This window comes from Gigantopelta aegis, chromosome 11, assembly GCF_016097555.1.
Source record: "Gigantopelta aegis isolate Gae_Host chromosome 11, Gae_host_genome, whole genome shotgun sequence".
In the NCBI taxonomy this organism is placed as follows: Eukaryota; Metazoa; Mollusca; class Gastropoda; order Neomphalida; family Peltospiridae; genus Gigantopelta; species Gigantopelta aegis.
The window spans coordinates 31983015-31995064 of record NC_054709.1 but is presented as its reverse complement, the minus strand read 5'-3'; the positions used below and the strand labels follow the sequence as shown (position 1 = coordinate 31995064).

At 36.5% G+C, this 12050-nt stretch overlaps 1 protein-coding gene across 1 annotated transcript in view; it reads right to left on the bottom strand.

Annotated features, from left to right (window-relative positions):
* The window catches only part of LOC121385141 (scavenger receptor cysteine-rich domain-containing group B protein-like), an 80450-nt gene extending 70895 nt beyond the window's left edge, over nt 1–9555 (bottom strand). The window contains exons 1-2 of the mRNA XM_041515678.1: nt 9402–9555; nt 1795–1917 (exon numbers count right to left, since the gene is read on the bottom strand). Coding sequence (XP_041371612.1) covers nt 1795–1917; nt 9402–9462 — 184 coding nt within the window. The 5' untranslated portion in view covers nt 9463–9555. The remainder of the gene's footprint in view (nt 1–1794; nt 1918–9401) is intronic.
* Nucleotides 9556–12050: the final 2495 nt, after the last annotated feature.

Sequence of the window (12050 nt, the reverse complement as noted above, 5' to 3'; positions counted from 1 at the left end):
ATTAATTAACCTATGTGTTCTAGTGGTGACGTTAAACAAACCAAATCTTATAGTCCGTTTGAAAAGGGAAAACAAAATTTAGCCTATGCGATTTGTGATGATAATTTGTAAAGAAACTTTTTATTATTATTATTATGTAAATTACGCTGAAATTCTTTTCAAAACATTTATTTGAAATGGTATGGGTTTAAAGCTCAATAAAATGTTTTATATGAATTTTAACTTTATTCATTATAGAGTTATATGACGATTCATCGGTTCCTTTTAATTATAAAGGGACATTCCTGAGTTTGCAGCAATTTTTAGGATGTTATCGACTAAAAGAGATGTTTTTAACGACTAATTACATATCAAATATATGTTCTGCAGAAAATATTAGAGGCTGTATATTAAACGTGTTTCTGATTGTTCTAATATTTGTACTAGGTTAAATTTCATTTTATTTCCTTCAATATCTTTTTTCGTACGTACGAAATTATTTGTAGACCAAATCCACTTTGGGCTTCTTACAAATATTAAGACTACCAGAAACACATTGAATATACAGACACTAATATTCCAAACAAGAAAATATATTTAATATTTAAGTTAAATGGTACATACATTGTATTAGTCGGAAACATCTTACAATGCACCAAACTCAGGAATGTTCCTTTAAAGGAACAATAATATAACTGAAGGTCGTTTAAACGTTGTTTTATTTAACGACACCACTAGAACCATTAATATGTGCTACTTCTAACATGTACTCTCAGAGGAAATCTGCTACGATTTCCGTTTAGGTCAGGTCAGGCTGTAGCACGCCTGTCCTGGGCGCAGGTGCCGGCCTCGGCTGGCTCCTCCGTCCAGGGCCCATATTTTCGAAGCCATCTTAGTCCTACGAAATTGTAAAACCATCGTAGGTTGTGACGTCACTACAGCACACGCCATAATGACGTCATAGCTTACTATGGTTTTACGATTTCGTAGGCAAATATTGCTTCGAAAATATGGGCCCAGGACAGGAAAAGGGTTGGGGTGGGTGGGAAAGGGGACAGCCCGCGCTGGCAAGTGCAAGGGATCACCAGCAACCCGACCGGAATCGGTAGCGGGCGGGGGCAATTTTGTTGCTATTGAATTTTGACTACCCCGTAGGATAAAGTCTAAAAGGAAAGTAGTGCCCAATTTCTTGAAGGAATTTTGACGATTTTTTGAACGGTTTGTAAAAAATGGGGCTACATGTTAATTTGAACTTAGTTTCCCGAGAGTAGCTCGTTTCTCGTTTAGCAGCAAGGAGTCATTTATATGCACTTTCCCACAGACAGGACAGCACATAGCACGGACTTTAATATACCTGTCGAGAATGAAGATCGGGTGTCAGTGGTAATGACAGCAGCAAACAAATAATGAAAAATAGCAATGACAATAAAAGTAGATTTTACATTCATAAACTGTACAGTTATAAAATGTCTGACATTTATTAGCCGATGATTAATTTATCAATGTGCTCTACTGGAGTTAAAATGTTTGATATTTAATAGCCGATGATTAATTCATCAATGTGATCTACTGGAGTTAAAATGTCTGATATTCAATAGCCGATGATTAATTCATCAATGTGATCTACTGGAGTTAAAATGTTTGACATTTAATAGCCTATTATTAATTTGCCAGTGTGCCAAAACAAATTAATTCAAGACATTGCATTAAATCTATCGACTGTTTACTCTTAGTTGTGCCATTAAATAAACTGGAGATTACACGGTCGATTCTACTTATGCAATTATGTTAGTGAATAAGGCAAGATGTACTGACTCAAAGTGAGGCCACAGTCATCGCCGCTGTAGTCATCACCACAATCACAGCGGCCGCCGTCTTTGCATGCCTTATTGTTAGCGCAGTCCTGACCTTTACGGTGACAGTCAAAGTAGTCGCCGCCTGTAATAATAAATAACATCAATAAAACACAACACACAACTACACACGAGAGAGAGACAGAGACATATATATATATATATATATATATATATAGATAGATAGATAGATAGATAGATAGATAGATAGAGAGAGAGAGAGAGAGAGAGAGAGAGAGAGAGAGATAGAGACAGACAGACAGAGAGAGAGACAGAGAGAAAGGACGAGAGAGATGGGAAGAGAAAGAGAGTGAGATAGGACGAAAGAGAGATAGGACGAAAGAGAGAGACAGAGAGAGAAAGGACGAGAAAGAGGACGAGAGAGAGAGTGAGATAGGACGAGAGAGAGAGAGAGAGAGAAATGTATAATTCTGTTTGTGGGATTGTGCATATATATATATATATATATATATATATATATATATATATATATATATATATATATATATATATATATATATAATATCACTTACTAATGGACAAATATAGCGTGTTTCCTCTCTAAGACTATATATCAGAATTACCCAATCAACTTGATGTGTTCTTGGGGAGCGGGACGTAGCCAAGCTAGTGGCAGAGCACTCGCTTGATACGCGGTCGGTTTAGGATCGTTCCCCGTCGGTGGCCACATTCGACGTTTTCTTGTTCCAGCCAGTGCTCCACAACTGGTGTAACAAAGGCCGTGGTATGTACTATCCTGTGTGGGATGGTGCATATAAAAGATCCCTTGCTGCAAATCGAAAAGAGTAGCCCATGAAGTGGCGACAGCGGGCTTCTGCTCTCTATATCTGTGTAGTCCTTAACCGTATGTCTGACGCCGTATAACCATCAATAAAATGTGTTGAGTGCGTCGTTAAATAAACCATTTCCTTCCTTCCTTCGTTCCATGTGCACTTGTGTCGTTAGACAAAACAAAGTTTAATTTTCTGAATAATAGTATTGTATATTACGAATAGGATTATTATATATTAGGTTTGAGCTGCTGTCCCCATTAGGGCCATCGTAAGGGTTGTGTTAATTCGCAGCCCCTTGTTTACAATTAAACAACCAATGCCAAGAGTAAACATGTGTTGTGTACATAAACATAATAAAGCAACACAATATAATACAATACTGGCCTCTCTCTCTCTCTCTCTCTCTCTCTCTCTCTCTCTCTCTCTCTCTCTCTCTCTACCTCTCTTTCTCGTCCCCCCCCCCTCTCTTTCGTCCTCTCTCTCGTCCCCCCCCCTCTCTCTCTCTCTCTCTCTCTCTCTCTCTCTCTCTCTCTCTCTCTCTCTCTCTCTCTCTCTCTCTTTCTCTCTATATATGCACATTATTAATACGTTACCAAATTAGCTCTGTTCAAAGAGAGAAACCACTTGGTGAAGAATTTATTAAGATTGTTCTTACTAAAACATTTTAATTTCTACTTCATATATTTGTTTAGCTTTGTTCTGAAAATGGATATTATTTAACCGGATCCTTTGCACGTTAAATTTATATATAAAGTATTTAGCTAATAATAATAATAAAATTTTATCAGTTTTACTATTATCTTTACATCCAAATATAACTAGCTCGAAACAAACCTTTAAATTACATATATTTTAATAATCAGTTTAAATAGCCATTCCAGAAGTTCTGAACAATTTTATATTCCTAAGATAGATGTACTGTAGATTTTTTTTCTCCATGACAAAAAGTACATGTTTCACTATTAAATAATTTTAATTTATATTATATAAGCAACACTATTAGCAGTTAGTATTCTATGAAGCACTCGTATCCTATATTGACATCATCTAAGTTTTATTTATTGCGTGGTTACAAATGGTTTTAAATAGATAGTATTCTTATTAAAGTCTGTAAATAATTGTACCATTTTGATATTGCAGAATGTGTTTTTTCAGAAGTTGCAAGTGTATAATAATATATTTTTGAACCATTTCTAATAGAACAAAGTTTTCGATTAGTGAGAGTCATCTAAATTGATATTTGTCTCTATTTTATTTAGTTTCGATTTCCTAAGACAAATCTTAAGTGAGATAATAACGTCCTGGTATTGTATAAAAGATGTATAAATGATTAAATGCAGTTAAAGTTAAAAAGTTGCCGTGTTCATCAACGCGATCACAGATTTGAAAAATACCGCTCCCAAGTCGCTTCTGTTTAATAAGAATTAAATGCAGTTAAAGTTAAAAAGTTGCCGTGTTCATCAACTCGAAAACAGATTTGAAAAATACCGCTCCCAAGTCACTTCTGTTTAATAACAATTAAATGCAGTTAAAGTTAAAAAGTTGCCGTGTTCATCAACTCGAAAACAGATTTGAAAAATACCCCTCCCAAGTCGCTTCTGTTTAATAACAATTAAATGCAATTAAAGTTAAAAACTGGCAGTGTTCATCAACTCGATCACAGATATCATGATACACCTATACTTTTCATTTATCTACACCTGTATTTACCCCCCCCCCAAAAAAAACCCAAAAACAAACAACAACCCCACAAAACAACAACAAAAAAGAAAAGAAAAAAAAACAAAAAAACAAAAAAAGAAAAGAAAAAAACAACAAACCCCCCCCATCCAAAAAAAAAAAACAAAAAACAAAAAACAACAACAACAAACAAACAAGCAAACATTATGAATAATACAATGAACTTTTATTGTCATAAATTAAATTAAAATCCGGAAGGTATTTCCGTTATTTCTCTTATATTTGATGAGCAAGTGTTCGCATTTTGGGAAGCGCACGACTGCGCGACCGTTACTACAGCAGTGATATTCCATTCCATTATTTACTACATGTATTATTCAAGGTAAACGGCAGGTAATTAGTAATGGGTCTTGTGTTGTTTTAACGCGTCTGCGTTATGGGACGTCTGTCTTACGGGAGGACACCTATTCACCGATATATCTCGTAAAGTGTGGGTATAACTATTACTGAGTGGATACAATAACCCTCTTTATTATATACATAGCAATGAAATATATAGATCTACGGAAACCATAAACGTCATATCCTGTGAAAAGTAATATTTTCACTGTATTTTAGCTACAGTGAAAATATAGAAGTATTTACTTTTTTGTAAAAGTGCATGATTAAATTATCTCCCTGTCTCTGTTGTTCGTATTTAAATTTGATGATTACCAATGCATCTGATCGTATTTGAAAAATAAAAAATGTAATTTAAACAACTGGACCTATAAAAACGGGATACGAAGTGCAATTACGATAAAATATATAAAACAAATTGAATACGAAACCAAATAATGATTATAGCGACCACCAAGCAAAGGGCCGCAACTCTAAACGCTTTTTATCATGTCGCCAAAAACGCGACCCCGAATACCTACATGTCGATTACGGCTTTACAGTCATTAACGGCCGACTTAATCGTTAAACATCGGTAGTGTTCGTAAACTAGAATGATGAATAAATTGGTTTACGTTAGTCTAGCATCTTGGTTGCAAATTAAAAGTGGTAAAATTATTTATCCAAATATAGGTTATCAATTTGTAACCCTTTATCAGCCATAAACACCATTTATATGTATATGTTATTATGTGCAGTATTTTAAAGAACCGATTTATGTCACTAACATAAATATAAACCACCGTAAGTAAAAGAATTGATTTATTAAAGTAATTATGATTGACCGGGATTTTTATACCAAGGGACATAACTTTTGAATTTCTCGCCACTAATTTTAAGATTGTTTCTTTCATAGCGCACACAGAATCTCAAACTTGCATACATATTGCTATTATAAACAAGACTGATTGATGCCAAAAATAAAATAAATAAATTGCAAACAAGATTTAATAAGCATAAATCATTTCCAGTCTAGATTTTGCCTAATATTTGACTAAATAACAGTTATGGGCCAAAGGTTTTCAGTGTCACAGTATAAATGTAATACATAAACATGACAATTTGGTGTATGTACAATGTGAAAATGAAAGACAAGTATGTACTTAAACTATACATTAAAAAAAGGTTTTGCAATTTGTTCACATATGAATATTTATAGTTCACATTTATTTACCTGTAAATTAATTTTCACCGACAGCCCATAACGACTCCATACTAACGTCTCAATGCTTTCTTTATGTCAGATTAAAAATACTCTACACCAAATAATTGGTTCCCTACCCTGGGTTTTTGCTAGAGGGTACGCAGGTAGAGGGTACAATTACATGTATGTACTAAAAAATCTCGGAAATTAATGGATATGTTTTGTTTTAATTTTTTGATAGATTATAGTAAGATAATTGCTGTTTAAAATTTGTAAAAGTGCATTAAATAAAATGGTCCAATAAAACATTTCAAATTCATAACTACCCAATATATGCCTTTGAATATACTCTATCTCTCAAAGTAATTTTGTGGTCCCACCATAAAAAAATAAGGGATATTGCACTTCCAAAACTCGAAGTTTGTGGAGTGACTGAGCCTTTTAACTGTACCGGTAATACTTTAAAGAAAAATGAATTGTCACCCAAGCCAAGCGTGAGTGTCCCGACTGGTCTCGGCTATCGATGATACACGCGGTAATTACAGAATAATAGATCGCCGACTATGCGGAACGAAATGATCCTACATGCCTGCATTGGGTTGTCGGTGTTTGTACACGGCAGCGGGCTTCATTACACAAAGTACGGATAGTCTTGTAATCTTCAAAGACCTGTTGTAATAACAATTAACGCTGTTTGTTTTTTCTCTTAAACGAGTGCAAAAAAGTATATAACCTAGTGCTATTTGGCATACAGCGTTTTGATTTGTTATGTTATGTCTCGCTATGTTAGTGAGGGTTTTTAAAATGATTTTTGTGATTTACAATAATTTTGCTATTTATATTGTGTATTTTTTATTTGGTAAACAAACGTACTTAGTGCTAATCGACATTCAGTACCCATCTAATTGAAAATGGGCAGAATTTTGAAAATAGCAATTAGTAAAAACGTTAATAGAATAAATAAAAGAAAAAGGTTGCAAGCCAAAAATAAAACAGAATTGACTGCTCGGCCGAATATTTATATAATTTGGAGCATTTTAGAAGGACAGTCCAAAATTAAATAAGAGAAAGAAGAGAGGATCGGACTATTTAATAATATTACAAAAAAGAAGTAATTTCGACATAAAATTTTGAACGCAGATTTAAACGTTTAAAGTCCGATCGAGATGTCCACGCGAGTGGCCTCGTTAAGGCCGTTTGGGTGCACAGCTTAAAGGGACGAGATGATTTGCATCCCGCCAAGAAAAGCCCTAGATTGACAGTCGATAGACGTTGAAGGTGTAGTGCTGTGCTGAAATACAGATCTTGAGAAGCCGGATCCGTCTGAACGAGTAGAGTATCAGACTAGGGTATAGTCCAGTCGTCATGGGTTGGTATAGTGGTGCGGACGGGCCCGACTCCGGAGGATACGAGATGGTATCATTATAAAGCAATGTAAAGTCTAGAAAAAAGAGTAGTAGGGGCCGACCCCGCTTCCTATTTCTTCTTAGAGTGGGGCGGTCAATCTTCCAGTGCTGGTAGGACAGGCTCGGACATGTAGAGACTAAACGCGAACAACCGTGGCGTTCTGCAGAATGGTCGTCATACGAGTCACGAAAAAACAAGTCGACATAGTCAGACGGAGAAATGACGTGGAGGCGAGGAATCTCGCTGAAAAAGAATCCAACCTGGTGGTGCAGACTGTCGAAACGAGAAGCGTTCCAGCGTTCAATCAGTTCCAATGGCCGCATACATCCCAGTAGAAAACTTCATTTCGCTGACAAAAACAACGAAATGAAGGACCCCCAAGTCGAGCACACGAAAGCACGTGCAGTGTGCACAAGCGAAACAAACACGTCTTACCGCGTGGAGCTCCAGACTGGGAATGTTCACTTTGAGGTCTGCTGTACGAATTTCGAACACTCGAACTCCCTGAAACTCGAACTATTTCGTCGTCCCCTTCAACTTCGAGTTAACGAAGTTTGACTGTATTTTGCTTTTATTACGTAACCTCGAATTATGTTCTGGCAGAAAGCCTGCTACCTTTGACAGAGGTTAAAACAATTGGTCGTCTAATTTTCGACTGTTACCATGAAGTAATATACTTAATCACTTTTGGCATCTAGCAATTTAAGGCAAATTTTACAATAGTTAGCACTTGGAATAAGCATCATATATTATTTTGTTTTGTTTTACCTGTAATATATTTTAACCAGGACTTCCTAAAATAACACTGGATATATTGTAGTTATTTTTGTTTTATTCCAATATATAATAACAAATGTGTTTTATGTCAGTATGTGGAGCAAACTAGCTGATACAGTTGGTTTGAAATCATGATTACAAAATCCTAAAGATAAAAGGAACTGGCTCCTAACGTCAGCCTCTACATATTGTCCACATCTGTACCGGCCTGTAGGAACGATATTTGAAGTGTGTGTGTGGGGGGGGGGGGGGGGGGGGTATACAGTCTCTAGTGAGGGATACAAACTAGATTTTCATTTTTATATCATCTTTATTTATGTGGAGTAGTGAAAATTTTAAACATACATTTTTGTCTTCAAGTGTGGGATGGAGAACAAGCCCCTAGGCCCGCCCCTCACACACCCACTCCACCCCACCCCACCCCATCCCAGTTCCTACGGGCCTGATGTATTTTATATTAATAAATACAAAGACTACACAATGATATTGTCTACAGGACATATCAGGTGTAAAGTGATTGTCAGTATGTGACAACATTATAATATTTTCCAACATTTCTGTTTCTGTGCCCGGCTGTGGACAGTTTTGGCAGACGGGTACCACATTTCCTTAATAATTAAAAATACACAGTCTAACCAAACACATTAAAACTTGGAGGATAACTAGCTAAGATAACACAGAAAAGTGTGCTAATTTTAGTTTTTTGTTAAAGTATTATATCTTGCTTTGGTGAGGAGGGGACGCTTTTTAGCAAATTTGCGAAATTGGCCTCTGGAATATCCATTGACGTGTCATGTTTACATCTATGCTGGACAAGATTTATGATGAAATGTTATTACATTTTGTGTGTTTTTCTTCTAATTAGGTCCATTTGCTTCAGTTTACATTATAAAAGTCATAAAAAAGTATGTTAAAAAAAATGCTTGTTGTATGCTAATGATGACACAATGTAGTGTCATCGAGTGTAAGTGTAAGAATTTAACGGCGTTCGACTCGTTTTGTTTTTGTGGGAGTTTTTAGAGGATCGCTTTGTCAGGTATGTTTGCACCGCAGTATTGTTAAATAAATGTTAATAAAGATAAATTTTAATCAAATTTTCTTGCAAAGTTCCATAGGAAGAAATATATCATGATGTTACATGTTTTCGATAGGACAAGTGAAAGATATTACCAAAGAGCGAAAGATATTGTCAAAAATTAGGAAATATGTATATAATAAATCGACCATTTTCACACATCACTCGTTGACATAACAATCGTATTCGAAAAAACCCATGAAATAGCCTCTATATATGACATGATCTACAAAACACTAACATACTACGTTTACCTTGAACGCCGAGAGAAAACAGAAGTATCGCCACCAGAATCTCGATTCTGGAAACCGCCATTGCAACATCCACTTTCTGGGTGTAGATATGACGATATAGATGTGGTACAAGCGCACTTTACTTTATTTTATAATACCCCATGCGTAAGCACGCGATGCTTTAGAGGTCATGGCTATGCGTGGTTGACGCTTAACAAATAAAAAAATGAAACAGGTTTGCCAGAAATACCATTTAAGTTTGACGTAGAATATTTTAATATTTGCCTTTATTATTGTCACAGGCCTCGGTGGCGCAGTGGTTAAGCCATCGGACTACAAGCTGGTTCGCAGCCCGGTACCGTCTCCAACCCAGAGTGAGTTCTTAAGCGCTCAGTGGGTAGGTGTAAGGCCACTACACCCTCTTCTTTCTCACTAACCACCAACGAATGAACAACTGACTCACTGTCCAACTAACCCACTGTCCTGGACAGACAGCCCAGATAGCTGAGACGTGTGCCTAGGACAGCGTGCTTGAACCTTAATTGGATATAAGCTCGAAAATAAGTTGTATTATTGTTGGCGCTGGACGTAGCCCAGTGGTAAAGCGGTTGCTTGATGCGAGGTCGGTTTGCCAAATGTTTGACATCCAATAGCCGATTATTAATAAATCAATATGCTCTAGTGGTGTCGTTAAACAAAACAAGCTATCTTTATTATTGTCAAATCTGAGCGTGGTGTAACTCAGTGTTAGAAGAAAGGAAAACAATGTTTTATTTCACGACGAATACAACGCATTTTATATACGGTTTTATGGCGTCGAACGTAGGCTAAAGGGTCACACAGACAATGAGAGAGGAAACCTGCTGCCGTCATGCAATGGGCTACTCTTTTCGATTAGCAGCAAGTGAAATGTTCAAACGGGTAGAAACAATTGTATTTTTGTATGTATCTGTATATTCAAGCGCATTCTATTTTTTAAAAGGTTTTTGGACCTTTCACAATAGCGTGTGCTATTTCTGTCTAGCACTTAGCATCTTGCTTCCAATAGTAATATGGGGGTGGGGTGGGGGGGGGGGGGCAAAGCCCAGTGGTAAAGCGCTCGCTCAGTGCGTGGTAGGTCTGGAATCGATCCCTGTCGGATGGCCCATTGGGTATTTCTGGTTCCAGCCAGTGCACCACGACTGGCATATCAAAGGCCGTGCAGTGGCGGATCCAGAAAATCCATTTAGGGGAGGCCCCGATGACATGAGACGGAATGCCAATGGAACTTTGGGGGAGGTTTGGAGGGGATCGTAAAAAAATGAACATTAATATATAATAAAATTGCAACTGTCGCAAAATTTAGGGGTGTCCTGGGCCCCCTAGATCCGCCTCTGCCGTGGTATGTACTACCCTGTCTGTGTGATGGTGCATATAAAAGATGTCTTGCTGCTAACCGAAAAGATAGAGCAGTTAATACCACAAGTAGTACATGTATTTATACTCGCGGTGTATATGTCGATTGTTACGCTGCATGAAGGAGTTTTTGCCACATGAGTTAATATTGTCGTCTATGAGATTTGATTTGGCGGCATAAACCCTAGACTGTATGCCTTAACTATATACAATTTTAGGCCATGCTGCCAATTCTTTTCTAAATATTTCGTATCGGCAATGTTTGAATTTTTTTTTTTTTAGTTTGTAATGTATTATTTTCAATTGACTATGTAGGAATTTGTATTTAAAAACCAAGGTCATCTAGCTTGATTCTCTTGGTAATGCGTTTACGTCAATTAGATGGGTTCAAGGCTATGTTGCACAAGAACATTTCGAAAATTAAATGTCCAGAAATGCAATTCTCAGCATTCTACAAATAAAATTGACTGCAAATAAATGCATCAGAGTTGTCAACCCCTATAATCCCCCTCAGAACACACCTGACGGGTGGAAGTGGGGTGGGGTGTTTGATTAGTGGGTTGGAGTCATTTTAGGGAGGTTATATATTTAAAATGAATGAATGGATGAATGAATGAATGTTTAACGACACCCCAGCACGAAAAATACATCGGCTATTGGGTGTCAAACTTTATATATTTAAAACGTCAATATCAAGAACCAGTAAATTGTCATGGCATGATGTTGTTTTTAAACTTGCAACGAATTCTTAATGTTAAGATTTGTATTCCTATATATATTTATCCTATAACTTACCTATGATATCCATGTCATAAAACCATGTAATAATTTAGTGTATTAACCCAGTTTATAATGGTATGCATATTTGCAAGGTCTCTAAGTAATGTGTTGCTGTGGATGAGTCATTTGTTTATAAGCCAACAAGACTGAGCGTAACGTTTTCAAAGATTTAGTTAAAATGCGTGATGTCAAACGAATTTGTGCTAATCATGATGACGTCATATTACCGATGGCGGTGACTTTATGGGCCATTCAAATATTACGTAACGCTTAGGGGGTTTGGGGTGTAAGTCCAAGCGTTATGTGACGTTACAAGGTGTGTGTGTGTGTGTGTGTGTGTGGAGGGGGGTATTGAACAACGTTACGTAACACAATTTTGTTTTCTTTTAAATGTGCCATGCCATGACAACAATGTATAATGTAGGTTTTTACAGTGTAATGTAAACCCAAAACAATTATAAATCAAGCTAAAATGCTTTAATACACCAGACATTT